General features: G+C 55.8%; 10 protein-coding genes across 10 annotated transcripts; 4 read left to right on the forward strand and 6 right to left on the reverse strand.

Annotated features, from left to right (window-relative positions):
• Nucleotides 1–170: 170 nt before the first annotated feature.
• LTHEOB_5435 (N-acetylglucosamine-phosphate mutase) lies at nucleotides 171–2,144 on the reverse strand (the record flags this gene model as incomplete). The annotated part of the gene is made up of 6 exons (XM_035514580.1): nucleotides 171–1,031; nucleotides 1,081–1,608; nucleotides 1,662–1,676; nucleotides 1,737–1,881; nucleotides 1,978–1,991; nucleotides 2,070–2,144. 6 exons carry the CDS (start codon nucleotides 2,142–2,144, stop codon nucleotides 171–173), a joined length of 1,638 nt encoding a protein of 545 aa, XP_035373725.1.
• Nucleotides 2,145–2,548: 404 nt separating this feature from the next.
• LTHEOB_5436 (Ring finger domain protein) lies at nucleotides 2,549–3,204 on the forward strand (the record flags this gene model as incomplete). Its single annotated transcript, XM_035514581.1, has 2 exons — nucleotides 2,549–2,744; nucleotides 2,846–3,204. The coding sequence occupies 2 exons, from the start codon at nucleotides 2,549–2,551 to the stop codon at nucleotides 3,202–3,204; spliced, it is 555 nt and encodes a 184-aa protein (XP_035373726.1).
• Nucleotides 3,205–4,255: 1,051 nt separating this feature from the next.
• LTHEOB_5437 (GTP-binding protein rho2) lies at nucleotides 4,256–5,399 on the reverse strand (the record flags this gene model as incomplete). The annotated part of the gene is made up of 4 exons (XM_035514582.1): nucleotides 4,256–4,738; nucleotides 4,794–4,799; nucleotides 4,858–4,936; nucleotides 5,359–5,399. The coding sequence occupies 4 exons, from the start codon at nucleotides 5,397–5,399 to the stop codon at nucleotides 4,256–4,258; spliced, it is 609 nt and encodes a 202-aa protein (XP_035373727.1).
• Nucleotides 5,400–6,380: 981 nt separating this feature from the next.
• LTHEOB_5438 (Stress response protein nst1) lies at nucleotides 6,381–10,198 on the forward strand (the record flags this gene model as incomplete). The annotated part of the gene is made up of 2 exons (XM_035514583.1): nucleotides 6,381–7,521; nucleotides 7,584–10,198. The coding sequence occupies 2 exons, from the start codon at nucleotides 6,381–6,383 to the stop codon at nucleotides 10,196–10,198; spliced, it is 3,756 nt and encodes a 1,251-aa protein (XP_035373728.1).
• Nucleotides 10,199–11,153: 955 nt separating this feature from the next.
• Nucleotides 11,154–12,731, reverse strand: LTHEOB_5439 (Kynureninase protein; the record flags this gene model as incomplete). Its single annotated transcript, XM_035514584.1, has 2 exons — nucleotides 11,154–12,128; nucleotides 12,183–12,731. 2 exons carry the CDS (start codon nucleotides 12,729–12,731, stop codon nucleotides 11,154–11,156), a joined length of 1,524 nt encoding a protein of 507 aa, XP_035373729.1.
• A 192-nt stretch (nucleotides 12,732–12,923) lies between these two features.
• Nucleotides 12,924–13,654, forward strand: LTHEOB_5440 (Iron-sulfur cluster assembly accessory protein; the record flags this gene model as incomplete). Its single annotated transcript, XM_035514586.1, has 2 exons — nucleotides 12,924–13,274; nucleotides 13,340–13,654. 2 exons carry the CDS (start codon nucleotides 12,924–12,926, stop codon nucleotides 13,652–13,654), a joined length of 666 nt encoding a protein of 221 aa, XP_035373730.1.
• A 2,617-nt stretch (nucleotides 13,655–16,271) lies between these two features.
• LTHEOB_5441 (Cytidine and deoxycytidylate deaminase) lies at nucleotides 16,272–17,607 on the reverse strand (the record flags this gene model as incomplete). Its single annotated transcript, XM_035514587.1, has 2 exons — nucleotides 16,272–17,018; nucleotides 17,071–17,607. 2 exons carry the CDS (start codon nucleotides 17,605–17,607, stop codon nucleotides 16,272–16,274), a joined length of 1,284 nt encoding a protein of 427 aa, XP_035373731.1.
• A 755-nt stretch (nucleotides 17,608–18,362) lies between these two features.
• Nucleotides 18,363–19,967, reverse strand: LTHEOB_5442 (Indoleaminedioxygenase family protein; the record flags this gene model as incomplete). The annotated part of the gene is made up of 5 exons (XM_035514588.1): nucleotides 18,363–18,527; nucleotides 18,581–18,883; nucleotides 18,941–19,098; nucleotides 19,156–19,466; nucleotides 19,522–19,967. 5 exons carry the CDS (start codon nucleotides 19,965–19,967, stop codon nucleotides 18,363–18,365), a joined length of 1,383 nt encoding a protein of 460 aa, XP_035373732.1.
• Nucleotides 19,968–23,673: 3,706 nt separating this feature from the next.
• LTHEOB_5443 (RNA polymerase i and iii transcription factor complex component) lies at nucleotides 23,674–24,586 on the forward strand (the record flags this gene model as incomplete). Its single annotated transcript, XM_035514589.1, has 4 exons — nucleotides 23,674–23,912; nucleotides 23,962–24,040; nucleotides 24,103–24,517; nucleotides 24,570–24,586. The coding sequence occupies 4 exons, from the start codon at nucleotides 23,674–23,676 to the stop codon at nucleotides 24,584–24,586; spliced, it is 750 nt and encodes a 249-aa protein (XP_035373733.1).
• A 1,003-nt stretch (nucleotides 24,587–25,589) lies between these two features.
• On the reverse strand, nucleotides 25,590–27,111 carry LTHEOB_5444 (FAD dependent oxidoreductase; the record flags this gene model as incomplete). The annotated part of the gene is made up of 2 exons (XM_035514590.1): nucleotides 25,590–26,894; nucleotides 26,959–27,111. The coding sequence occupies 2 exons, from the start codon at nucleotides 27,109–27,111 to the stop codon at nucleotides 25,590–25,592; spliced, it is 1,458 nt and encodes a 485-aa protein (XP_035373734.1).
• Nucleotides 27,112–27,569: the final 458 nt, after the last annotated feature.

The raw sequence follows: 27,569 nt of genomic DNA on the forward strand, positions 1-27,569 counted from the left end.
CATCTTAATCAATCTTCGGGGTTCAGAGGACAAACTTTTGGGTGTTTCTCTAAAAAATACTATTTGAATACTTGCATTTGCGTCATAGCCTGAGTCGCTGACAGGCTCCGCCAATTCCCACACTAATCCCGCCCAGGCGGAGCTGTCTCGATGCTTTTTGTGTTTTCTGATTAGGCAGAACCGAACTGCTTCACCAGGATGGCAACCTTCTGCGCCAGATCGTCCGCTTCGGTCCGAGTCTCCGCCTCCGCGTAAACGCGCACCGCGTCCTCGGTACCGCTAGCACGCGCGAACGACCTGCCCTGCTTGTACTTTCCGACCAGCTTGTCGATCTCCTCCTGAATGCCCGCCGGGCTCTCCAGCTTGCGCTCCGCATCCACCGCCTTGAAAATATTGCGGTCCTTGACCTCAACGCGGACCAGGCGGTTGGGCAGGTCATTGTACGTGTGCAGCCACTCGGCAGGTCCCCACTTCTTGTGGGCAAGGATGACCTCAACGAGCAGCAGATCCGAGAGCGCGTCTCCGACAGTCTGGTTGATCAGATCCGTCAAAGCCTGCAGCGTCTCCAGCGCCTCGTGCTGCGCAGGCGACTGCGGCTCGTGCTTCTCGATCGTCTTGAGCGCTGCAGGAGAGAAGACAATGGTGCCATGGCCGTTGGCCTCGAAGTAGACACCAACGTCAAAGCGCAGCGCAGCGTGGTGCAGGTGCTTAACGCCCGTGGGCGTGCACACGACCGGCAGGTTAAGGCCCGAGGTGATGTACTTGGTGCTGGCACCGTTGGCGTACGCCGTCTGCACAACGCCAACCTTGAGCTGCTCGCCCAGGCCAGCATGGCGAGCCAGGTCACCAATGAAAGAGGCCGCGAGCGTGGCAATGCGGTCGCCATCCAGGAGGTTGAACTTGCCGTCCTTGTCGTTGAAGTAGTAGACAATGCGATCGGCATCTCCGTCCAGAGATGCACTGCGCTCCAGCGGTCCAGCCTTGGACAGCGGCGGGGCGCGCTGACCCGTCTTGACATAGTCGGCACCGCACTATTCGACGTCAGTAAAATTGCATCGAAGACAATCCAAGGATACACACCTGCGAGTTCAAGTTCTCGGGCTTGTGCACATCATCGTTGACAACCTGGATCTTGATACCCTTCTCCTCGAGGCTGGGCAGGTACTTGATCAGCTCCCTCAGCTTGGGGCCACCAACGCCGTTGGCGCAGTCGACCACGACACCCTTGTCCTCGGGGGCATCCTCAGGGATCTGCCTGTGCTTAAGGGCCTTCTTAAAGGCGGCACCAAGCTTCTCGTAGTAGCCCTTCTCGGACGCCTCGCCGTACTCGTGCACGGTGCCCTTTGTGTTCACGCAGCGGACCAAGTAGTGCAGCTGCGGAGTGGTGAGGAACTTGTGGTCGGTGTACTCGGCGCCCGTCGCCTCAAGAGCGTCGACGAGGCAGGTTACCAGCCTCGAACCGGAGGCGCGGGTGTCGCGGGCGAAGATGACCCTCGCAGGTGCCGTCTGGTTCACCTTGAGGTCAACTGCGAGCTTGTTGTAAGCTTCGACGAGCTTCTCGTCGGTCTCGGCGTTTGCGAGGACGGTAGCATGAGCTTCCCACGAAGACTGGGGGCAGCGTTAGACACATTGTTCGCACGGTCGCCTGCAAGTGCGCATACCTCAAGCATCTCGCCCTGTTCGATGTTGTGGTTAGCCTGACGTGCTCACGCCCAAGCTTGATGCGATTCACGCACCATCGGGTCCACAAGCTTAACGCCGTTATCCTCGGGCGGGTTGTGGCTCGCGGTGATCATGACACCAATGGTCTGGCCGTTGAGCTTCCTCGAGCGGAGGGCAGCCAGCAGGCCAACACGGTATACGACGGAATCCAGCAGGTCGCTGCGGCGGCGGGCAAGCTTGTCAGCTTTCATTCAATGCTAGCAGTGCAGAGGCTGGCCAACAATGATGGGGAACAGGGAGCTTCAATTGACGTACGCTTTCATGCGGAACTGCAAGCATCGTTAGCACCTGGTTGGACGAACCGACGCGGCCGCACGAGAAGCGCGGGCCTTGTGAGTGAGACTTACACCGGCGGTGCCATACTGGAACACCTTGCCCGGCTGGGCGTGCTTTGCGGAAGCTTCCAAGATTTTCTGGTCCATGGTGGTGGTGGGGCGGGGAACGAAGGGAGAGAGACGGAGAGAAGAGAGCGCGGAGAGAAGGGAGAGAACTGGAGCGAAGGCGGTGGTGGAGAGAGAGCAGCGGGGAAGGAGGTAGGGGGTGTCGCTGGAGGGGCTGTACGTAACGGTGTCTTTAGCCAACAGCTCCACCCGCGCAGCACACAGACTGCGCCCGTCCGCCGATCGGGGGGGCGCTCTGCTAGGGCCCCTCTCTCTCGCCTATCCGGTAGGGCTGAGACGGCGGTGAGCGACCAAAATAGCTCGTCTTTCGGCCTGCCGCAGCGCGGGAAAAATCAACGGCCCGGCCATGTTGGCCGGCGTCGAGCAGACGCCAAAGCACCGCGTCCGACAAGCTCGTCGCCTCCACCGCCCCCCGCACCGCAACCATGAGCCGAATAGCTACGACCTCGATGCGCGCCTTCCAGCCCATCTTCCGCCCGCTCGGGTTGCGCCCGGCGCCCGCCCTCCCGGCCCTGCACCGCCTTCCTCTCGCTGCCGCAGCAACCAGCCAGACCACCCCGTTTTCCACATCAGCCGCTCTGCAGGCAAAGAAACGAGGCCCAAAGAAGGATGCGAGAATAAGTGAGCAGGCCCGCTTTTTCCCTCTGCGCCAATTGCCCCGACAAGGCGCCTCTGCCCGAGAAAGGATTGCCTGCTGACCTCATCTTTTTTTTGCTGCATAGCACAAATCCGCTACCATCTCTTCCACCCGAAGACCCCCCGTCCGCTCCGCTTTTCGCGTATTCGCGCTCTGCGGCATTGGACCATTCACCGCGCCTGGATGATGTTCAATAAGAAGCAGCGCCGCGAACAGGAGCTCGAGCTTGAGCGGCAGTACAACTCGATGCGGAATGCGTGTGAGGCGTTGAGGTTGATTGACGACAACGGCATGCCCGGTCCCGAGACGGCGAAGAACGTCGGCCGCCTGTACCGGACTTCTATGATGAAGGAAGAAATCTGGAACGGCGTCCCAATTGAGTATGCGAGACCACAAGTTGATACGCCCTCGAAGGAAGGTTGGAACCACGAGTGGAAGCGGTAGGGGTCATGCGGGGACTTGAGGTATATGGAACATGTAAAAAAAAAGAGAAAGGGAACATGCTTCTAGAAGTGTGCAAGCAGTCAATAGTACTGTTCATTGTAACAACATGACGAGGGATTTCTGATCAGCTAATTATCGATAAGATTAGATGTCTCCTAACGATTCGTTCTGAGTTTAGAGAACTACATTAGGTCATGTCAGGTCGAGTCCGCTTCCACGAGAAATTTTGATGAACCATTGAAATAGTCTAGGGTATTGTTGGATGAATAGCTCCAGCTAAGAGACCCCATGCTGAACTGTTGACCAGATGAACGGAACATGCCCGCTTTTCAACACCATGTATTATTTACAGTTCCCGCTTGCAGCCGATGGCTAGCGTGTTTTTTTTTTATTTTTGCTCATGTCATGGGTAGCGGAAGCTATCGTCCGGACGATAATGTCGAATTAAAAATTCTACATACACGTCCGGACGATGGCTTCAACTACCCACATATATTAACTTTTCTCAGGCAGAGCTGGGGCATAGTTACGCTATGTTATGAAGCCTGCGAGAGGGGCTGTAGATCCAGTAACACTTTCTCCATTCTCAAACAGGATTCGAACTAGTCCAGCAGCCAGGAGTCCTTCCATAGGCGAGCTATTGCAGTATCTCAATTACGATACAATAACCCAAGACAAAAGACCGACCCTCTCTCCAGCGGGGTCCAGGCCGCAATTTTGAACCAATATGAAAAGCTTGGACTACCAACGAATGCGGTCCAGCCAGACCAAGCGACGTCTAGACTGAACTGAGCCGAACAAACAATGTAGGCGAGCCGCTAAACAGAATATCAAATGAGCGTATCGATGGTATCATCCGTCATTAAGCGTCACCGCTGCCTTGAAACGAAGAATTTTGATCGGACGAGAACGAACTGAACTGAAGAAATGAACAAGGACCCCGTGGGAAAGCGCTGTGAGGTTGGACGCCTGCATGTACAAAACCCAAAACTCCGCCCATGCAAGAGAGAAGAGCGGGCCGCCTGGCCTCGCTCTCGATTCGATCAGTCTATCACAGGATGACGCAGCATCCACTGGTCTCGGCCTTGTCGACGGACAGCAATGCTGCGCGGGTGGCCGCTTCGAATACGTCGTCGACGCCATCACCCGTAAGAGAAGAACACTCGAGATACTTCCGGGCACCGATCTCATCCTTCATGTCGTTTCCAGCCTTGGTGGTCGTGAATTTCAGCGACTTCTTCCGCATCTCTTCCTGAGCTAGGGGATCATCGCGGAGATCCTTCTTCAGACCCACAAGGATGATCGGGACGTCCGGGCATCGCTCCCTCGCCTCTTCGGCCCACTTGTGCTTGACGTTCTCCAGAGAATCCGGCGAGTCCACGGAGAAACCGATAAGAATAACATGGGCCTTCGAGTACGCTAGAGGACGTAGACGCTCGTAGTCTTCCTGGCCGGCGGTATCCCATAGTGCAAGCTGCACGGATTTACCATCGACGCGGCAATCCGTCACGTAGTTCTCAAACACCGTCGGAACCTTTTGTAAAGGTCAAAAACGTGCCCTGGTCAGCCCGGTGGTGCGTGTGACTTACATATCTCTGCATACCGATCAGTCATTGGTCTTACGTCAACGGAGAAGCCGGGCCTAGAACTTACAGTGGGGAAGTATCCCAAAGTGAAGACGCTGAGCAAACTGGTCTTTCCGCATGCACCGTCACCGATAATGACTAATTTTCTATGCAAGGCAGCCAGCGTCAGCAGGTTACACGATGCAGCAAACTGGAAACTTTGGCTGGTGGGCAGTGCGACCAGCACAAGGAGGAAGGCAATCGCGGCTAAGAGAATAAAAGTGCGACGGCGAATCCCAGGGAAGCTGGTCTATTTTTGGTTGCCTGAGGCTCGGATCGCGGACGCCAATGCACGCGATCTTCCCTCGCTTCGTTTAGGGTTGGAAAGCTACGAGGCGCAGTTTTCCACCCCCGGCAATGGGAACGGAGTCGGATAGGGGGCAGCAAACGTGACAGGAGAGGTAGAATGCCGGTGCGCAGGAATTACGAGGCTCGAAAGCGAGGCAAGCGGAGGCATAGCGCCGTCGATCTCCAGGACTCCGTGCGGCACCTTGATGAAACTGATTGAAAATGCACCGGACTGGCATACCTTCTCATGACCTGAGCATCTTGGGCGTTTTGCTGGGCCATGTCTGCTGATTGTCCCCTGACGGGCTCCCGGCAGCGATACGAATAAGTGGTGGGGCGCGGGCAGCGACGGCTCCTGCGGTGCGAGTAGTTCCGAGTAGCTCTGAGAAGCGCGGTGCTGGACGCGCCTAGAGTCGAGCTGCGGGCGTCGTAAACAGTGTACTGGTTGGGGTATCTTCGGTGCTCGCGGCGTTGTTGAGGGCGTCAGGCCGGCGACAGCGCTCAGGCGAAGCGGGCGGTCGCAGGAAGCGTGCGGTCGCGACACACAGGCGGCAGTCGAAGCGCGGTCGCGGGCGATTGGGAGCAAACGCGGCTCGGGGGGTTGGACCAGGCAGCCGGGGGACGGTCGGCGAGCGTACACGGGGAGCGGGCGGGTGTGGTGAGCGAGGGCGCGGTCGGCGAGGGCGAGCGGCGAGGGAGCTTTGCAGTGCAATGGCGCGGAACGAGGCTGGTATATACGGGGAGGGCGGTGGTGCGGCCGGCGGACGGAGCTGCAAGGAGAAGCAGCGCGAAGAAATGTGCTGAGATACGAGGGTGGAAGTGAGGCAGGGCACAGCAGCGACGCATGGGCATGGGCAGCCTCGCTGCTTCTAGGCAGGCCCCGGCAGCCGGATTAACGCCGCCGGACTTGCGATCCGACCGCAGCACCTTGACCTAGAGGATGATGCACACGCTCTTTGACGCCGCCGCAACACCACCACCGCCGCCTTAGAGCTCCGAGCAACTCGCGATCCCCCGCACCAAGGCCCCTAGCAGCGAAGCTCTCCGCGCCGCCGGAGCTCCAGGCTGCCACTTCCGAGCACGCGTACGTGACATTCTGCACCAGGTGGAGGGGCCTTGTTGAGCCCAGCGCCCTTGAACACCATCTTGGCTGCCGTCAGCTCGTCCGACGGGCGCGCGAGCCGCGGCGCCACACCCTGCCAGAACAACTATCTAACCCGCCTGCTGCGCGCTAGGTCTGCCCCCGACGCCGCCTTACACCACATGGCCAACATCAAAGCACATCCCGGCGCGCCTGCGCCCAGCAACGGCGTGCTCACTGGCGCAGCGCCGCCCGGCAACCCCAGTGTCAATCGCAAGAAGGCGAAGCGTCGCGCGAAGCTCGCCGCGAAGCAGCAACAGCAGCTGCAGCAGGATCAGCAGCCAGTGAACCCTAGCCTGCGGAATGGCAACGTGCCTCATGCCCAGAGCGCCGTGCACAATGGCCATGTATCCCATCCTGAGCCTCAGCCCCCACTGGATTACGACGACGAGCTCGACGACACGGAGCACTTCGACGGCGGTGACAATGAGGACATGTACTACACGGATGACGAGGCCGCCGCCTATGCGCAGCACTACAATGTCGGAGTCCCGACGGCAAACGGACATCCTGCGGATCCGGCTTCGGCAAGCAGCAAGTCTAAGAAAAAGAAGAAGAAGAAGCGGGGAATGCTGTCCGATGCGCAGGCGCAACCCTACGATATACCGAGCGGAAGCTCTTCGGGAATGCTTGCTCACCCAGGCGCGCATCCGCCTCCGCCCCCTCCACCTCCGCCGTTATCCAATCCTGCCTTTCGCTCAATGCGCAGCTCGACGTCTAGGGACCGTATATGGAACACGTCGACGCAAGAAGAACGCGAGAGGATCAGGGAGTTTTGGCTGTCGCTTGGGGAGGAGGAGCGCAAGTCGTTGGTCAAAATTGAGAAAGAGGCGGTCTTGCGCAAGATGAAGGAGCAGCAGAAACATTCGTGCAGCTGCACCGTCTGCGGCCGGAAGCGAACGGCGATCGAGGAGGAGCTTGAGGTCTTGTACGATGCGTACTATGAGGAGTTGGAGCTGTACGGCGACCAGGACAACATTCCTGATAATGGCGATTCCGTGCTAACCACAGGGAGACCCTACAGCCGTAGACAAGATCCTCGCCTCCCGCCAGACCGCATGATCGATCCTAACCAGCCCTACGACTCTGGCAATCGCGTCGAAGAGATAGGAGACGAGGAGGACGAGGAAGACGAGCTGGACGAAGAAGAGTATAGCGACGAGGATGAGGAGGACTACAGTGACGAAGAGGAACCCGAGGAGCTACCCGTGAGAGGTACAGCTGCGGATTTCTCGTTTTTTGGTAACAGTCTGACGGTTAAAGGTCGGTTTGCAGGACTTGCGTGGAAATTCGGCGTGGAAAGAATTGATACTAAGGTTTTCTAGCAGGTGGAATTCTTACAGTGGCAGACGATTTACTGAAGAACGACGGCAAGAAGTTCATCGAGATGATGGAGCAGCTGGCGGAGCGTCGGATGCAACGAGAAGATCAAGTTGTAGAACACGCAGGCAGTTTGGCATATTCATCATCGATGCAGAACCATCACGCCGGGCACAACCACGGCCCACCCCCGGACGACGAAGAGTACGACGACGAGGATGAAGACTACGACAGTCAAGAGGACGAGTACGAGGAGGAGGAAGACGACTTGGTTAGGATTCAACGTCTAGCTACGGGGACCATCTCTGACAAGTACCAGGACACGATGACGGAACAGCAACGGATGCGGGAAGGCCGAAGAATGTTCCAAATCTTCGCAGCGCGAATGTTCGAACAGCGTGTACTGTCAGCATACCGGGAAAAGGTCGCAAACGAACGCCAGCAGAAACTTATCGAAGAGCTCGATGAGGAGAATCGGCGGACGGCAGAGCGCGAGGCGAAGAAGACCAAGGATGCTCAGAAGAAGAAAGAGAAGAAGGCTGCGCAGAAACAAAGGCAGGCCGAAGAGAAGGCTCGCAAGGAAGCGGAAAAGAAAGCTGAGGAGGAGGCTGCCAAAGCGGCGGAGGCAAAAAGGCAGGAAGAATTGCGGAAGAAGAGAGAAGAGCAGAAGAAGAAGAGGGACGCTGAGCGAAAGGCTCAGGAGGAGGAAAAGAAACGAAAGGATGCGGAGAAGAAGCGTAGGTTAGAGGAAGAACGGTTGAAGCAGCAGGAAGCAGAGCGCAAGGCTCAGGAACAGAGGGCCGCGGAAAAGAAGGCTCGGGAAGAGGCAAAGCGCAAGGAACGTGAGGAGCGAGAGGCCAGAGAAAGGGAGGCGAGGGAGCAGAAAGCACATGCAGAGCAGCAGCGGAAAGAGAAGGAGGCTAGGATCAAGGCAGAGAAAGAGGCAACTGAGCTTGCGCGTAAGGAGGAAGAGGCGGCAAAGGCCATCCATCAAGCGCAAACTAACAAACGCCCTTCTCAGCCAACGCCGGCTTTGCCGCCCGGTCTCATTTCCAAGCAGTCTTCGACCGGTTTCCCATCCCCGCATGTCCAAGTCGCAACTCCAAACCTCCCAAAGGCCCCGACACCATCGAAGCCTCGCCAAAGCTCTCAACAAGGCTCTCACGGATCATCGCCGAGGACACCCCAGGTCTTCCCTGGAACCAGCAAGTCGGTCTCGCCGAGCAACCAGCAACCGAGGACTATTCTGCAGAAGCCCCAACCACAAGTTCATACGTCGACATTGCAGCATCCACAACCGAGTTCGCCAATGCCGCCGATAGGGCCTCCTCCCGGTATGCATGCTGGCTTTGGCGGCCTGCCTCTTGGTCTGGGTGCACCCTCGCCAATGCAGGGGGGAATCATGCACGGCCTGAACCAGCCTCGTGGACCCATGTTTCCCCACCCTCCGCCGATCGGCGCGCAGTACCCCGGTTTCGCTGCCCCGAACGGTATGCCCGCACCACCGCCTGGTATGAACGCACCGGGTATGCCACTTGGTCGAGGCTTCCCGGGGATGTCCATGCCCCCAGGCTTTGGCCAGCCTCTGCCCGGTATGAGTGCGGCAGGTCAGATCCCCGGATTCAGTGCTCCTCGTGACATAATGCCATCGCATTCGCGCCAGGCATCTGGATCAGGATCATTTGACTCGTCGATTGGCGGGCTTCCGACTCATCCCATTGCCCGGCCTACCCCCATCCAGAGGCCATCTAGCGTCAAGCCGCAAGAACCCACTCTGGAGAACAAGAGACCAAGCAATCACGAGGTGGACGAGCTAAGCAACCACTTGGGAAGCAGTGCTCTTCTTGACGACAGCGATGAGCCGATTCCTACGAGTGCGGGTGAAGTCCGTCGTCCGAGTCTAGCACCGTCGGCAAGGTCAGGTAGAATGGGCTTTGGCACTTCTCCACTCTTCACTGACGTGGGAGCTCGTGGCATTGATCCTTTTGGCATGGCGAGTGGAGGGAGCAGCACGTGGGGAACCCCAACCGTGCCATTTGGCCCTCCTGGGATGGGTGGTAGCACGTGGGGATCTCCTCCTGCTGGCAGTGGCTGGCCCACTACGGTTGGCAGCTTCGGTAGCGTTGGCGCTCCACTTGGTGCTCCACACAGACAGAGTATCTCACGCCCTGTATCAGTTCGCTTGATGGTGTGCCAGGCATGCAAGCAGCTTGCGCAGAGCCAGCCCAAACCCGATGGCTTCTATGATATGCCGACCATCATCCGTACCATTGAATCTTCCGTTCGTGGTCTAACAGATGCGCCTGTGCAAGAGCACGAGGTTATCGATATCTGCGAGACTGAGGGAGATGCGCACAATGGGGGCGGATTCCTTCGTAAGAAGGACGGTCCAGATGGCACCGTTGAGGTCAAGTTTGAGCCTGACTCGGCCAATAGCGCCGGCGGCATTCGCATCCCGGGACAAGGTGCGCTGCACGGCTTGGGAGAAATCGGCAGCCCGATCCCGAGTCACTCGACGCCCTTTGGCATGGGCGCCAGCGCCACCCCGGCGACTGCAGCTCGCACGTCACCATTCTCCGCCTCCGCTCTTGGAGGTGGTGTATCATCACCGAGCTTTTAAATGGAGAACAACGGACTGCTGCTGTTGTGCTTCTTCCTTCTCTTCCCCCACTTTAGCCACATCGGCTCAATTGATGCATTGCCAATGAAGTCTTCTTTTCATTTTCTTTCTTCTGGTCCTCCCGGTATTCTCGGCTGTTGAACAAGTGGGCTCTCGTGTCCTTCCTGCTGCTGCTGGCGCTGCTTCTCCAATGGCCTCCCCCTTTTGGTAGTCTTATTAACAACTTTCTTCTCATGAGTCGATGAAAGACCCAAATCAAAGGCAATTATCCCATCCATTACGTTGACGCCCCGCTGCCTGGATCCAGAAGATGACTGTGACTTTTCTGTTCTTGGATGCGTCCATGCATTGCGCCAAAAGTTGAAGTGTTTTGTGGTGGTGCCACCGAGCCCTTCCGCTGATGAGCAACGTCCGCTATTGATCGACTGTGTGTGTGGCGCTAGTGTGATGAATGAGCTAATCAATTAGTATTCTTCATGATGAGTGTCGGCTTGGACAAATTAGACAATTCAGGTATCACTTGATGCTTCTACCGGGTATTGGCCCTTCGTCTTTGACCATTTGCAAACCGAGCCTTTCCTTTTTTGCTCATATCTACCCAGACATGCAAGAGCATTATTTTGTTTGTTTCCCTCCGAGGTGGGTTGTTCCGATTGCGATGCCCTGTGTGGATCAAGGAGTAGTTAAGAAACTCTGTTGTTTTCGACTAGCTCCTGTGTAGAATATTCAGCAATGTCCCTGATCTCTGAACATAAGAGACACGCTCGAACTTCATGCACCGGAGGGCATATGGCCTTTTTCTTTTTCTTTTAGAAAGCATCCTCTATACAACATATGCACAATCACTAAGCGGCTTCCACTATAAGCATCGCCATCCAGGGCAACTGTAAAACTCCACATCCCCCAATTTCCTCAACAGGTAGATCAGCACCAACCATTTCACATATCGTCTCCTCTATTTCTCAACCGCAACCCCCGCCTCCAAAACAGCCTTCCGACACGCCTCTCTGAACACATCAACGAATCTCCACACGTCCGCAAACCCGTTATACAGGGGCGCCGGCGCAACACGCACGACGTCCGGCCGGCGCTCGTCCACGACAACACCCTTGTGCTCTAGCTCTTCCATTACACGCTCGAGCAAGCCAGGCCGCAGCAGCAAGCTTAGCTGGGCGCCGCGCTCGTCCGGGTTGCGCGGCGTGATGAGGCTGTACGGCCTGGCGTCTGCGTCGCCCGTGGGCGTGAATAGTAGATGCTCGAGGTACGCGGTCAGCCGGAGGGATTTGGCGCGCAGGTCGGCCACGCTAGTCTTCGCGAACACGGAGAGGGAGGCGAGCAGCGCGGTAGTGTCGAGCGCGGAGGGGTTCGAGAGCTGGAAGCCGGCGGCGCCTGGGATGGGGACGAAGGTGGAGCGCATTTGGAAGCGCGTGGATTTGTCGTGGCCCCACCAGCCGCTCAGGCGCGGGCGGTAGCCGAGGGTGTCGGCGGTGATGGCCGTGGTGCCGGGTTGGTCGTCGGAAGGTGGGGGAGAGGGGCTGTGGTTGACGGAGGTGTGCTTGGAGTGCACGAAGAGCCCGCCGATGACGCCGGGCCCGCCGTTCATGTACTTGTAGTTGCACCAGGCGGCGAAGTCGGCATTCCAGTCATGCAGTTTCAGTGGCACGTTACCGACTGCATGCGCGAGGTCCCAGCCTACGATGATGCCGCGGGCTTGTGCGTAGGCGGTGATGGTGGGGATGTCAAGGAACTGGCCGCTGTAGTACTGAATACCTGGGAGAAGAAGCAGGGCAGTCGAGGAGGCGTGGGCATCGATGACGGAGAGGATGTAGGAGGTGGGCAGGTAGGAAGTGCCGGGGTCTGGTGGGTTGAGCTCGACGAGGGCGGTGGAGGGATGGAGGTTGTGATGGTGGAGTTGGGATTGTACAGCATACTACAAGAAGGGTGAGCATACTCTGGTCGGGAATAAAACACTTGATATACATACGTGGTCACTGGGGAAAGCTTTGCCTTCGATAATGATCTTGTAACGCTCCTTGGTCGGACGGTAGAAGCTGGCCATCAGCAAGTGAAGGTTGGCCGTCAATGTCTGCATGACAGCCACCTCTTCCGGCTGTGCTCCAACGATCTTGGCCGTCTCAACCTTGGCATCTTCATCAATATCCACCCATGGCTTGGATACGGCATCCTCCAGCGGTTGGAAGTGGCCGTAGACGCCCTTGTTGGCCCAGGTATCAAGGTACTTGCGGATATATTCTTGTGTGCAGCGCGGCTGGAGGCCGAGTGAGTTGCCGCAAAGGTAGGTGCACGGGTAGGTCAACTCATTCTCCGGTAGTAGAGCATTTATTGTCTCGCTCACTTCCACAGCGCCGGCATCGGTACCCAGGCGTTTGCGCTTCAGGCCGGCGCGGGTGGGGATGACGAATTCTTCGCGGAGCTTGCGGAGAGGGTCCTGCGCGTCAAGCGCTTCTGCATATTCCTTGGTGAAGGACTTTGGGTCATCGAGCCGGAGCTCAGGCCAGGAGTGTTGTGTCATGGCGAATGCTCAATGGTTGTGCAGTGAGAGTGCGACCGAGGGGAAAGAAGGTCGCATCGTCATGGCGGGGCGAAGAGTGGCTGGTGCACGCAGTGTGGCGCACCCCCAGCATCATCGGCCGGCTGTCGGCCATCGCCCGCTTCTCCGATGATTTCAAAGCGCTCCTTCTTCCACCTTCGCCGACACGACACCATGGCGTCCGCCCCTGTGATTTGTTCTTCCTGCCTCCGCTCTATGCAGTTCGCAGCTCGCGCCCGTCCCGCGACTGTGCGACAGGCCCTCCGTGGCGCTCATCGCAGCTTCGCCGTCTCCTCAGCATCCGCCACTGTTCCGCCGACACCACTCCTCGACTTCCTTGCGCCCTCGATACGATCTGGATACGCTACATCGATAAGACAAACTCCGCGACTGCGACCGGTGAAGCCGGATGTTGCTGTCCGGGGGTTCTCGACCTCCGCATCGCGGCGCGCAGCAGTCCTGAACCCGCGAACAGATGAGGATGGCAACGAGATGGTGGTGGGCATTACACCGCGCGCAGCTCATGTAGGCACTCCAGGATATTCTCTCCATCGAGGTTCAAAGTTTTGTAGCTGACAGGTCTTCTGCAGCGCCTGAAGCAAATCATGACACAAGACAAGAACCCCAACCTTGTGCTACGGATTACTGTCGAGTCCGGAGGCTGTCACGGCTTCCAATACCTCATGTCCTTGACTGAAATGTCTGAGATCTCGCAGGAGGAAGACACGGTGTTTGAGGGGCCTGACGGCGCGAGAATTGTGCTGGATGAGCCAAGTCTGGAGTTGTTGAAGGGAAGCAAGGTGGATTATACCATGGAGTTGATTGGAAGCCAGTTCAAGATTGTGGATAACCCTGCAGCTAGCAGCAGCTGCGGATGCGGGACGAGCTTTGACATCAAGATGTAAAGGATGGGCTAATTCAAAGGACAAATATCTCAATTACGCAGCTAGAGTGTACTCTCCCCTTAATCCATTGCGTACTGATCGAGCTCTCTGCTCCGTGAATCACCACAAGCCGCCCAGACCAATTTCTGGAACACCAATCTGATGCCGGTTATTTCTCAGGTAAGCTAGGGTCTTGGGGCCGGCAAATCTTGGCATTCCCACCGCGCTAGGTCACGCGCAAAACAAGAGGTGCAACACCAAAATTATCGAACCTCAACTCCATTTCCTCTCCATCCTCAAGGACGGCATACCGCCTTCAGCCACACATCATCGTCAGTACAAGTTACTTCTTCCATCTCTGGAGTCTGCCCTCGTCAAGGTAGGTGATGTGATTGTGAAGCAACTGCTACATGATGTGAAGACCCGAGTCGTACCTTGAACATTGAAGGTGCCATGAGACCAATCGGAAAGCTGTAACAACACATGCCACGCGATGTGCACGCATTGTTGTCTTTGATATTGCTTTAATGTTAAGCGACTCAAATGGTTTTGACCGTAAACATGGTTGAATTGAGTAGTAAAAAGAGAAAATCGTATGAGATGTAGATCGTCAATATAAAAATTTTCAGACTGAATTTTATTTCATTACAATCAGACGTGAGGATGGTGCTGGTTAGTCGTGCCGCAGTGCTTCAGTTGAAATCTGTTCAGCACCCGATATCATTTGTCCGGTCTGAGCATCACTTCGCGTTCTGGGTTCGCGATCGTATACCAACCAACTTTTTCTTGGGCGAACCGCCCAAATGTCATAACAGTGCAGTCAACCCGCAACATCTTAGAGATAGAGAGCAGATAGCGGCATATTTCTCGTCATAACCGTGGCTGTGGCCAATATGTACAGCAGTACCGGCCCTCAGCAATATCTTGCAGTATTCAACACGGCTTTTGATATCTCCAGCAGGTAATGGACGCAATACAAGTAACGGCCCCGCATTGCTGCTGCCGTCTAGACCAGACAGGTGCGTGGCAGTTCAGACTGGCAAAACAGTCCCTTTGACCCTCCCATCCGTCCAACAAGCAAAAGAGTGCCCCCATGCAATAGGAGCGCAAAAAGATGACCACACCAGGGGTCGAACCTGGAATCTCTTGATTCGTAGTCAAGCGCCTTGCCATTGGGCCATGCGGCCTATACAACTCAGGAGTGAGATGTTGAACCAAGCTGTTGTGCTTGATTGATGGGAGGTTGATGGCCAACAATCATTATATCAATCAAAAAAAGTGGTTAACGAAAATGAGCGGGTTCAAAAGGTGCGGGTGCCTTCTGCTGAAGGAAGATGCGTGTTCGGGGGGCTGGGATGGCTGGGTAAAGCATTGCCGAGGTTGAAATTTTGGTGCGGGGAGGTTAGGGTGGGAAAACTTTTTCATGCCGCCTGGACTTAATAGCAGAGCACTAAGCTCAGAATAAAGCTTCGTAAACCTAGTACAAATAATATGCGCACTCTCTTATTAATACCAATACAAATGGATATAGTAGTAGAGTGTACTCTTAACTTTAAGATAGAACACGCACTCCCGGCATTCGGCCATTCGGCCACTGTCGGGTAATTTAAAAACTCAATCAGACGTTACTGTCAAACAAATTTGATATCACATTCATATCACATCAATGTAAGATAATAGTTCGACCTCAAGCGTGAAAAAATGGGGACGGCTGTTAAAATTGTAGGTTATTAACCCTTAAAGATAATTGTTTCCATCACAGTGAATTCTCTGTGCGATTTTCCAGATCATCATATTGAGTGTTCTATCATAAAATTCCCAATGTAATCCAACCCAGGGTCTTCGCAGGCCTTTTTTTTTTAAAAAAAAAATTAGATCCCCTTGCTTGAAAGAATTTAGTCGACTGCGTCATCAAATTTCCCACGCGTAAAAATTAAGCGTGTGCTAGTAGGCGCAGGCGACGCTGGAAGCAAGGGTGATTTGTAGGTACGGACACCCAGCGCTTACAGCAGCTCCAGCAATTCAATTTGCCTCCGGCTCCTCTAGAATTAGGGGCAACTCGAGTTGCCGTTACCAGTATGCGTCTAGATCCAGCTTCATTAGCTCTATTGGCTGCAATGAGCTGCTGCTATCCTCCAAGGGAACTTTGCTAATGTGAAGATTAATGCGAGATCTATTTTCGACGTTGGACTTTCTAATGAAGTGGCGTAGTTTAATGTCGAAGAAATTGTGGGCTTGGGTGAGTTGTGCGTTGATCGAAGTAATGCTGGCGTCACGCGCGAGGTCGATGCAGCCGATGGGTAGCGTGAATTTATTTTTCGCCAATGTCATGGGTAGTTGAAGCTATCATCCGGATGTAGATGTATAGAATTAATAATTATACATTTACATCCGGATGATGGCTTCAACTACCCATATATGTTCTAAGCCAGCGACCTAAAGTAGAGTTGGACTTGGACGCCGACAAATCCCGGCAAGGAATAGTGTAGATGGACTTTTAGTGAACTGACCTACTAGAGGATATTTCTTAAGCTGTTTAATTCATTTCTATTCTTCCATATGCATTCTCATATCTCTGACCTTACCATTCTAGAAGAAACTTTAGCCATACCAGACAGCTAAAGAAATAAGAGCACCATCAATACCCCCCGAATAGCCTCCTGAGCATAAGCACCTCATGCTTTGTAACATATACCCCGCATCCGCTCTCATCTTCACCCTCAGAAGTGTCCTGACACCCAATACCTTCCAACTGATCAACCAAATCCCTTATCTTCGCCCCCTCCCACTCGCCCTCATCGTTCGTCCAGAAGACTCGCTTGATACCGACGTTATGCATGAAATTCACGCACCTGTAGCACGGCTTGGACGCAGCCGCGTTGCTTCTTCCCAAAAGCACCTCATCCTGTACGTCATCGGCGGCCACTGTCGCCGCTGCTGTCTTGTACGTCAACTCATCATGCAGCGAGCCCGTCAGCGGTGTCTGCACAGGCCTTATACCATGGCCTTCATTCCCATTGTTTGAATTTTCTGGAATCCCTTCACTGAACCGCTGGACTGTCGACAAAGCCGTCTTCGGATAGCCGCTGTGCTTCGAGGACGAAGCAGACAGCATCGTGGGGCAGTTGTTGCTGAGACGTGTGACGTATAGATCAGCACCGACGAGATAGCGGTGCTTCATGCGATCCTTGACAGTGGGGCGAGAAGGAGTAAAAGTCGTGGTGCCGGCCTGACGCTTTGGGAGGAGGACGGCGTGGCGTTTGAGACCTACAAGCTGATTCTTGGTGGTGTGTTTGGTGGAATTCCCTCGCCCAGACTCAGACACTGCCCGGCTCTGATGCTGGCGCTGATGAAGCCGGTGACCACCAGACTCCTCCCTCACGCCCTTGAACCCGCTGTTCTTTTTCCTGTTCACCACCGAACCACTCCCTGCAGACCCTCTCGACGTAGCGCTCGAGCACTCCCCGCTCGAGCACTGCGCCTTTGCGTTTGGAAGCGCCACCACCCGATAGTTTGGCGCGCGGTTTTTCGCCCTCCAGCGCCCTGCGAGCCAGCGCGCCGCGGCGCTTCTGCGACGACGACGACGACGACCGGCCGACGGCGTCGGCGATCGCCATCATCTCCGCGTGCATGCTGAATGGTGCCGTGGCGTGCTTGCCGTAGCCACCACCGCCGCGGCCCATCTCCTCAAACGGCGTGAAGGTGTGGCCAGCGGCGGGCTGCGGCACGGGCGGCGGCGCCTGGAAGCCGTGGTGATTGCCGTCGTTCTTCTTGGGCTTTCGCTTGGGCTTGGGATGATGCTTGGGCAAGACGCCCGTCTTGAGCGCGCCGCCGTCGTAGCCCGGGCGGTAGTCGTTGTGGCCGGCGCCGATGACCTTGCCGCCGCGGACGATGACGCAGCCGTGGCGGTAGTGTAGCGGCGAGTGCGCGGCCTGCGAGAGGCAGAGGGAGAGGTAGTGGTCGGACTTGGTCATGGTTCTGGTTGAGTCGGTGGCTGCTGCCTGCGCGGGTAATGTGCGGGAGTGAAACTGGTATACTCTGAGATGCGGGCTCGTAGAGGAGAAAACTCTTGGAAAAGGTGAGATACTGGTGGTATAGTGTGATGGAGCTAAGCGCAAGTCGAGAGCTATTCGCTAGGAGAGTGGAAGCAGGTGAGGTGCTCAGTTGAATATGCAGGTGCGCTTATCGATACAAATTTCTTTGAAAAGGCAGGTGCGTTCAGGGTCGGGGTTCCGCGCCTACTGCTGGAAAGGTTTGTGAAGAAGGACGGTGCTGGCCGTGGTTCTCAAGTGATGGGTTGACCATTGACTCATCACTGCACAGCCACCATTCACTCCACGGCACAGCAACGCAGAAGCGGAAGTTTTTCAGAAAAAGACAGAATGCTGGATTTTGTTTTCCTATGCTCCCAGGGGTATCTTCGTATGCCTCATTGCTCGCACAACGCCGTAATCCGTCATGCAGAGTACCATAAAAGACGACCCGGGGTATCTATGCCTCATTGCTCACACAACGCCCGATCCCATAAAACGCGTTATGCAGAGTACAAATCCAAAAAAATTCGTGATGCCTCGTTGCTCACACAGCCCCTCAAAGGAGCCGTGCAGAGTCCCATCATAGCCTCGTTGCTCACATAACGCCGTGTCGAGTGTTATGCAGAGTACTGTCGTGAAAAGAGTGAAGTGTAACGCCGGAAGGAAAGCAACCCGAAAAGCGCAAGAGGGCGCGTTTATGAAGCGCTGCGCTCGGCGCAGTACTTCGCAACCTCCTTGGCCAGAGTGTCTTGCTGCGAGCGCACGACGTCCATTATGTCGCCGGTGCCGGGAACGTCCTTGCAGAAGTCGTAGGCCTCAACCATGTTGGCCATGACCGCCTGTAGCTGGTTGGGGAGCCACTGTGTACCAATCAGCATTATGAACAAAGCCATGAAGACACTATAGAACATACAGTAACAATAGGGCTGCCGCCAGTAGCCGTGGGGTGTGAAGTGTTCTTCAGGATATACTCGCGAGTGAAGCACCAGTGACGCCAACGGAAGTCGCGAACCTGGTCCAGAGCGCGCAGGTACAGCGAGGCAGACGTAGGGTCAGACATGGCGTACTCCTTGAGGTTCGCCATCTCCGAGTAGTCCTTGACAGCCTCGAGGAAGTCGCGGTGGTTGCCAGGTCTGTACTGGCGGAAGTCCTTCAAGATATCTGTAAGGGGAGTCTGAGGCATGGCAATTTGCAGGAGGTTGTCGCAGAGCGGGACCTGGTGGTGTCAATAGCTGCCTCTCGTTAGGTATCAGTAGGATTTAGAGGGACTAACCATGCTGTCATTGGCACCCGATTCTCCACGGAAAGACATGGGCTCGTCACTGACGCCCTCGTAGATGACGCCATTGGGGAACATGCTTTGCGAAGTGATACCGAAAATGAAAGTACGGAAGCTGGTGTAGCCGCTGGGCTTGCTCTTGGTCCACATGGCTGTGACGGGTCAGTGTTTGCACAACGCTATCGTTTGACCAATGCAGAGCGACTTACTGTTCATGACCTTGTTGATCTGATCCATGGCTTTCACGAGATCCGCCATCCCCGCGTTGAATGCCTCACGGTCCTTGCCAAGGGCGCCGTTGAGAGCTTCGACAGCACCCGACACGAGAGCGCCGGAGTGCTTCACCATAGCAATGTGCACGAGCACGAAACCTGCCTCAGAAGATGTGGGGTCTAAGCCGAGCTCGAACGCACGAATGAGACGAAGGTTGTCGTACTCGAGACCCAGAGCCGGGTTCTCCAGACGATAGTTGAACAGTGCATAGGAGCCTGCGTACTCCATGAATGGCATGAAACCAGCGCTGTATCAAAATGTTAGGGCGTGAAGAAGCAAAGCCAGTCTGGAGTATTACTCACAACTTAGCAACCTTGGTGATAGGAAGTGCGATGTTGCTTGGGAGGCTTTGACGACCGAGTCCGTAGAGCTCGCCGCGCATGAAGCGCTCATGGCAGGGCTCAAGGAGGTACGCCGAGGCCAGGAAGGAGTAGTCGCGGTACAGTGCATTCATCAAGGGCAGGTTGTCCTTGTACTTCTCAACCGCATTCGACAAGTCAGGCAACTCCTTGTGGACGGTAGGGCCGAGCTGGAAGCTGGCCAACAGGCCCGGAGCACCTGAGAGTGTCTTGATTGGCATGCGGGAGAGGATGGACTCGAGTGGGTCAAAGTCGGCAGGCAGCTTGACGACAGGGTCCTGGCGCGGCAGGAAACCACGGGTGGTGGAGACCATGAATGCCGGCAGGGAGTTGTCGTTGGGCTTGGAGTCCGTGAGGACATCAAAGCCGAAGCGGGGTGGAGACGACATTGTGGCAATGGTCGTTAGAGGCGGGGATGGCGGATGTGAAGAAAAGGGTTGTGTGCGTTGAGTTGCAATCTAGCGAAGGGAGTGTCGAGCTGCTTATATCTTGAGGCCGGATTGATTCCGGCCTCAAAGACGTCCTGATAGGAAACATTCCGGCCTCCCCCTCCACAAAAGACTGACTCGAAAACGAGTACGTAACAGCAAACAAAACGAGGAGAATATCGGCAAACTGGTCAATGAGCCGCAGCATATTGCAAATTGCTCCACACTTCATCCAGTGCCCCGGATGCACCCTTGCGGGGTTGTTGACGATGCCGCAGACATTCGCGCGAGCTGCGACCTCTAAACATCAATCGCTTAAAGGAGAGCAAATAACGGTGCCAATGTGGGAAACGGCTTACCAGGAGCTTCAGGATCCAAAACGGCCGCAATTACTTTGTCGAAGGGGTTCGTTACCCTGGAGCGGCGGTAGTGGTCGTCAAAACGGTTATCATCGGGACGTCGGGACGGCCGACAAAGAACAGCGTCACCGATACCTCATCACGCGCACCCCAACCACACCGACGTTCGCGGCCATCCAAAGTTGGCATTAGATAAGGGTTTCCATGGATTTGCAACTGCAAGCGCTGACTGATGATCAGACACCAGTATACGTCGCTACAGTATATCTGATATGCTCCTCCCCCTTTTACGGTCAACGCTGCTGGTCGCTGCGATGCGACCGCCTGCGATCTTCGCAACATTGGAATATTCAGGGAGCGCCGCGACGTATGCCAATTGATAAAACCCTTGAGCAGTTCGAGCTAATACTGACGAAGGATTCGTCGTTTCACGCCGCCATCCCGTGGCTTGCCAGCATCGTCGGTATTGGTGAACTGAAGGGATAGCAGTTCGTTCCTTCGAATGTATTGGCGGGAGTTTCTACCGACTCTTGCCGAAGTTCGCTATCGCTAGTCGAACCTCGTGGCCTTTGTGAGGTGTCGTTGATAGGGCTGAGCCAGAGATCTCGTGCAATGGCCCAATGAGGATAGAGGCTGCCAGGATCGACGCGCGAATCTGGGGTAGCACCGCGCTCCTATTTGCTCCTCAATTCAGATCACGAGAAAGCGAATCCGCATGGTGGATGCAGCTTGCGGGCGGCATTAAGTGCACCAGCGCCTGTAGGCGCTTAGTCATGAAAGAGGTGAGAGTACCAAGACTCAAATCCAGCGCATGAAATGGAAGACACATCTCGTCGCCGTCAGATCTGTTCCAAGGCTCTCCACACTCAACGGTTAGTGTCCGGAGTCAGCTGGGGCCAGATAGGTGTCGCGGCGTTAAATTGCGCAGGTAATGCTTGTTGTTACCTCCAGCCTCCTTGCTCAAAAAATAAAAAAGACGTGATACTGAAAACTATTGCAGCCGGAGGCTAGCGTGAACTTGTTTTTTCTCTTATGCCATGGGTAGTTGAAGCTATCATATCTGGATGTAAATGTGATATTAACAAGTAAACATTCTCGTGCGGACGATAGCTTCCACTGCCCACACATGTTGTCGCTAGCCTTCGGCTGCAACACCCCTGTGACAGCTCGCATGAACTGAAACAAGATGGAGGAAATTTGGTTGAGCTTATTGTCAGCCTCCTCGCGAAGCGAGCTCCCGACAAGGGCGAAGCTGAGTGACAAGGCTTGTGAGGCTGCTTGGGCAGGTTTCCGATTGGAAAGGCGCAGGCACCCGGGGAATTCCGACGTAAACCTCTCACGCACCCGAAATCTGGCAATACCGATGCGGGTGCCATCTTTCATCGTCTATCCCTCTGATGTGCAAGGAATGGACAGGCGTTCCCAGCTGTTGTCTGCACTAATAATGATGTAAGCGTTTCAATCCAAGCCACCGGCGCGTCGAGAGTCATCCAGTCGCAGCGCAAAGGCACTCCTCGCGCCGATCAGTGGAGAACGGGGAGGAATCGGACTTGGTGACAGATAAGCTTCTTTTATTGAAAATTAATAGGCTTCAGAAACGAGGAATGTTAGCTCAGCCTCCTCGATATCTACTAAAGTATGCCGTTGGATTGCCACATTTCCAGTGTGACTCATATGATGACGCGTACGCGGCGAAAGATGTCTGGTCTGCAACCGAACAAACGCTCCCTTCTTGCAGAGCCTTGTCGCAAAAGTCGTCCGGTGAAGTGATTGTGTACCATTATTGCATGAAGCAATTTTCCAAGACACAGCCACCATGCGCGCCAAATTAGCGTGCAAACGGCGACGGGGCTTGCGGCTGTTGGAGTGACTCCGAGCAGGCTTCCCTTATCATGCGCCCGTTTGATTCGCGGGAGAGGACAGGCCAGGAAAAGGGGGCTGCGTCGGACGCGAAAAGCCGAGAATGCCACGCAGCCAATACGACCACATTACTGGCATCAAGGCCGCGCGCACATCCCGCCCCGCACTCCTCCACGGTCGCGCAGGGCGCGCCCTTTCGCGTCAGCGTCGCGCTGGCAGCCGTATCCACTTGGCCACCACCGAACCTTCGAGACGGCTGCGCCGTGGCTGGATCGCCTTCGATGGTTGTACTGGTCGCCGGCGCTCGGCGTCGGTGAAGTCACCGCGATGAGAGGCTAACGCAAATTTGCCCGTTGCGAAGTCGGGCACCGCCGGTAGCCTTACCGGGCTCGCCGTGGGTGGCCAAACCAGCGTACGAACTGCCGGTCGAGACTGCAAGTCGAGACTGCAAGTCGTGATGGTGATGATGAGCGGGTCCTCTAATGAAGAAGAGTTTTCGTTGACAGGAGGCGTCCGTTTCATTCGCGTGTGGGCAGCAGGCAGCAGTAGTAAGATCGGCGCGAGGCTTTTCCTTCCTCCTGGCTACTGCCTACCCGCACCACTGCGCTTGCCTCTGCCACAACGCATCTATATTGAGTTTATGCGAGCTTGATAGAGTGCAGTAGATCGAACGAGCATTTCGAGCAGCGAGCGAGAGCAGTTCTTTTTGGAATTATGTTGTGGCGAAGACCATATTACGCTAAACCAAATTGGGGGTATAGGGCCGAGCGCTGTCTGGCCCGCCCTATAAGTAGCTGCGTCTTCCCTCCACTTTGAAGAGTCTTGTTGCCCTCTCCCGATTTTGGTGTGTTCGACGTCATCAACCACCACCACGTCCTCGCGCATCCGACCATCTTGACATCGCCGGCTTGCGCGTACCTCTCTCCACCCTCTCGCGATTTTCCAGTGCTCTCTGCTTGCACTGAGACGCTCTCTACGAGTCCCTGCGCCCGCTTTCATCAAGAACGCGCGCCGCGTCGGAACTGCGACAGCCGCACCTCTCCACCCGACATCGTCGCACACCCTCTTCTCACTCGACGACATCAGAGGCTAGCTGGCCTCGCTTCTGACCGTGTCGCGTCGATCATCTTCGCACAGCGCCACTGCTGTCGACCTTTGAAGGGCTGCGATCGAGCGGGAATCTTGCATATTGCTTGGCATCGACTGTAGGGGAGGCATTTAGTTGTTCATCTCCCACTAACGGTACGGCCTCACACATTCACACTCGGGATCCGGCAAAACCTTCGAGCCCGTCGCCGACGCCGTTTCAAGTCGCGTCTACGAGCCTCGTCACCCTCGCCGATCCGCCAACAACACCCCTCACCAGCCTCCATTCTAACGCGATACCCATCAGATCGCCAGTAGTGCAACATAATCAAAGCAATAGAGGAACTGCGTCTGCCGTGATTATGGACTCTCTCACCACCCACCCGTCCAACGCAACTCAGGCCAAGGCCTTCACTGCTCCCGGCAGCCTGTCCTTCCCTGGTGGCGCTGGCGATCTGACCCCGCCGTCGTCCGAGAAGGACGTTCAGCAGAGCCAGAACGGCGGTAGTGCTGGCAATGGGGTGATGCCCGCTACGCCTGCTGCTACTCCCGGCGCCGCCAACGGTGTCTCGGGTATCGTCCCCACTCTGCAGAACATCGTGTAAGTACCGGTGTGCTGAATCTCGTGTTCAGCCGCTGACAAAACACAGTGCCACTGTCAACCTTGACTGTCGCTTAGACCTGAAGACGATCGCGTTGCATGCTCGCAATGCCGAGTACAACCCGAAGGTACTGGCGTCTTGTCAGCTCCTTGGTTCTTGATGAACGGTCTTACTGAACTTTGGCTCTAGCGTTTCGCGGCCGTCATCATGCGTATTCGTGAACCCAAGACGACCGCCCTCATCTTCGCCTCCGGCAAGATGGTCGTGACCGGCGCGAAGTCCGAGGATGACTCAAAGCTTGCATCGCGCAAGTACGCTCGTATCATCCAGAAGCTCGGCTTCAACGCGAAGTTCACCGACTTCAAGATCCAGAACATCGTTGGTTCTTGCGACATCAAGTTCCCGATCCGTCTCGAGGGTTTGGCCAGCCGCCATCACAACTTCAGCTCCTACGAGCCTGAATTGTTCCCTGGTCTCATCTACCGTATGATGAAGCCCAAGATCGTCCTTTTGATCTTCGTCTCCGGCAAAATCGTCCTCACTGGCGCTAAGGTCCGCGAGGAGATCTACCAGGCTTTCGAGCTGATCTACCCGGTGTTGTCTGGTATGCGAAGGAACGCTCCATGCTTGAAGAATACTCTACTGACCTCATGTAGACTTCCGCAAGAGCTAAATAATTGCGCTGAAGTTGAATTTCGACTCACCTTTAGATCACTCGCGCGCGTGGCACTGTGACAACAGCCATCGACATCACTCTCGATTGTCCTTTGTATTAATAACCACACTCGCAGCTGATCGATAGCCGGGACCCGGCATCGATTCCCATGGTCTACTCCTAGCTTCATGGAGCCACGGAGAGGATACATTACCTGCTTCGTGCTTGCGTCTACTGCTTTTTGCGGCATTGCATGGTGTTCTTGGTGGGGTTTATTTGAGCCTCCTGCTTTCGCTGAGGCTTTGGGTTTGAAAAACTTATTACCCTTTTCACTTTCTCAACACGTTTTAGAGGAAGCAACCCTCAAAGATGCGGCGGATACTACCCGAGGGTTCGCTGGGTTAATTTGATACACTGCTTTTTCGTTGGGATGGAAATTGCGACGAGGTTCCGGGAAATGATCCAGTAGGAAGGAGAAGAGGGTTTGACGAGGGATGATCAGTTTTCTTTTGGAGAGCCTGCTTTGACTACCAATGCGACGTCATGGCTCTTCACCCTGGTCTTTTACCAGGGCAGAAATACCCACAAAAATACAAAAATAACAGCGTCGTGGATAGATACGTACGTAGTTGATATCAATTCAAATTCCACGAGCAAAAAGACGTGCTGTCTGCAAGCGTGTGACCACACAACAATACTTTTGAATCTGCGCTTTATCTCAACTTTTCAAATCTAACCATCCTTCCAAGAATCGAGTATTATCATACGGTGCCGTAATGCTGCTGCGCAAGCGCCCCGCTCCGCTCCGCTCGCTAACATGCATCAAAGCGGCCACTCGTATATGCACTTTATCTCTTTAAATACCCCGCACACCCATGGGGAGCTGAAGCGTTCGTCCGGACGCAGATGTCGATTTTTCATCCATACATCAACGTCCAGGCAAACGTTTCAGCTTCCCAGCGACGCAATATCCCGATGGAAAGTTCCGCTCGCGCTATGATATAAACATGTTCGATTCGCTTTACAGCTTCGCGCCGCTCTTCGCGTACTCGTCATCCAACACCATGCCCTTGGGCCCGCCCCTGCTGCCGTCGCCAGCCCAGCCGTCCTCGGGCAGCACACGCTCCTTGGGCCAGGCCCACTTCTCGCGGAAAGCGTCGGGGCAGTCGCCGCGGATGCAGTCGACGATCTTGTCGCCGATGACGGGTAGGAACTTGAAACCGTGGCCGGAGCCGCCGGTGGCGACGAAGAGGGAGCGGTCGGCGTAGTCCGGGTGGTAGGAGATGAGGAAGTCGCCGGACGGCGTGTCGGCGTAGTAGCACAGGCGGGTGGCGGAGAAGGGCCGCGCGGCGATGGGGAGGGGCGAGAAGGACTTGTCGTGCGGCGCGGCGCCCGGAGGGTACAGGTCGTGCGCGAGCTGCTGCAGGGCGAGCGTGGCTTCGCGCGGGAGATGGGCTGGGAGGGGAGGGGTGGTGAGGTGGGTGCGCGGGAGGGAGACGGTGATATTGTTGGTGGCAGAGAGCGGTTCTTCGGGGTGAGGGATCGTGATTGGATTAACATAGCCATGACCGTGGCGGGCAAGCTTGAGGAGGTTCTGCGAAGGCGGGATACAGAACATACCAGTGCTAAGGTTGAGCACTGTAGGAGAGGCGCCGAGCGCGGCCTGCTCAGAGGGCGCCAGCGGAACGTAGGCCAGCGTCTGGCCGGTCGCCTTGACCATGCCGCGCAGGTCGAGCAGTGCCGACGACCACGCGCCGGCAGCGACGATGGTGAGGTCGGCGGAGAGGGCGCGGCCGTCGGTCAGAAGCGCGCCGCGGACGCGCTTCTGAGGCCCGTTGAAGTCGATGTCGAGCCGGGCCACGGTGCCCTTGACAAAGCGCACCCGCTGCGTCGCCTGTACCTTTCCGTACACGAACCGCATGCACGCCTCCGCGTCCGCCCAACCCGATGTCCAGTTGACGTAGCCCTGCACCCCGTTGATGCCGCCCGTCCCTGCGCACCGCCGCACATCCTCCGCGCTTCGCAGTGTCTCGATCTTCGGTCGTCCATGGCCACGCGACTCTGGCAGTGTGCACCGCTCGCTCGTAGCTGTGGGCTCTAACGCGACAACGTTCGTATGGCTTTCGTCCACATACGGGCATCCGTTTGGTCCCGCGGTGAGAGCGAGCCCGGCTTCGGTGTATCGCCCGTCAGCGCCCCATTCGGTCGTACGCCAGAGGTCTTGCGCAACGTAGGCCAAGGCGGAGTAGGCGGCGTCGGCATAGTCGGGGCGGATGATGCGCGAGGTGTCGATCTGTTTGTGTAGAAGCCGGATCTCTGTCTTAGCCTATTGCATGTGTGGGCGCACTTGGGGAAGAGGCGCAAGCGGTTTTATTGGTGGTGAAATGTACGCTGGAAGAGTCGCCTGCGGGGAAGCTTTGCCGGTCGACGAGTGTGATCTTGGTGTTTTTGTACGCTGGGTTCTTTGCTAGAGAGTAGGCGGTCGACAGGCCGAAGACACCGGAGCCGATGATGAGGATAGAAGAAGGCGTCGCGTCCGTCATGGTGTACGTAGATAAGAGAGTAAAAACAGATAAAGAGACAACGGAATGCTCAATTGGTTCAAGAAAAAGTCAACAAGATCTATATAGACCGCGCCGCTCAAAGGGAAAGAAAGCAGATGGCGTGAGATAGACGGCCCCTCCGCAACAGGGCCCACAAGATTTTTTGCTATGAGATGCGGAGGTACCTAAGACGCGGCTTCCTCGGCGGCTTTTGGCGGCTTGAGCCTCCGAAGCCGGCATGCGCTTCCGAGAGCTCTGAGAAGCTCCAACCACAACTCACATCGCCAAACGGTAAAAGACACACAACACTCGCAGCAGACACTTCAATCTCACCAACGCGCGGCAATCCCGTCCCAGGCGCCGTGCAGCCCATCACCGATCTTACACCCAGCGGCGATGTCGTCCTAGTTCTCAGCAATCACTTTCAGCACTGGGTTATATTCACAAGAGTCCGCGTG

Source organism: Lasiodiplodia theobromae (genome assembly GCF_012971845.1).
Source record: "Lasiodiplodia theobromae strain AM2As chromosome Unknown scaffold_15, whole genome shotgun sequence".
Lineage (NCBI taxonomy): Eukaryota > Fungi > Ascomycota > Dothideomycetes > Botryosphaeriales > Botryosphaeriaceae > Lasiodiplodia > Lasiodiplodia theobromae.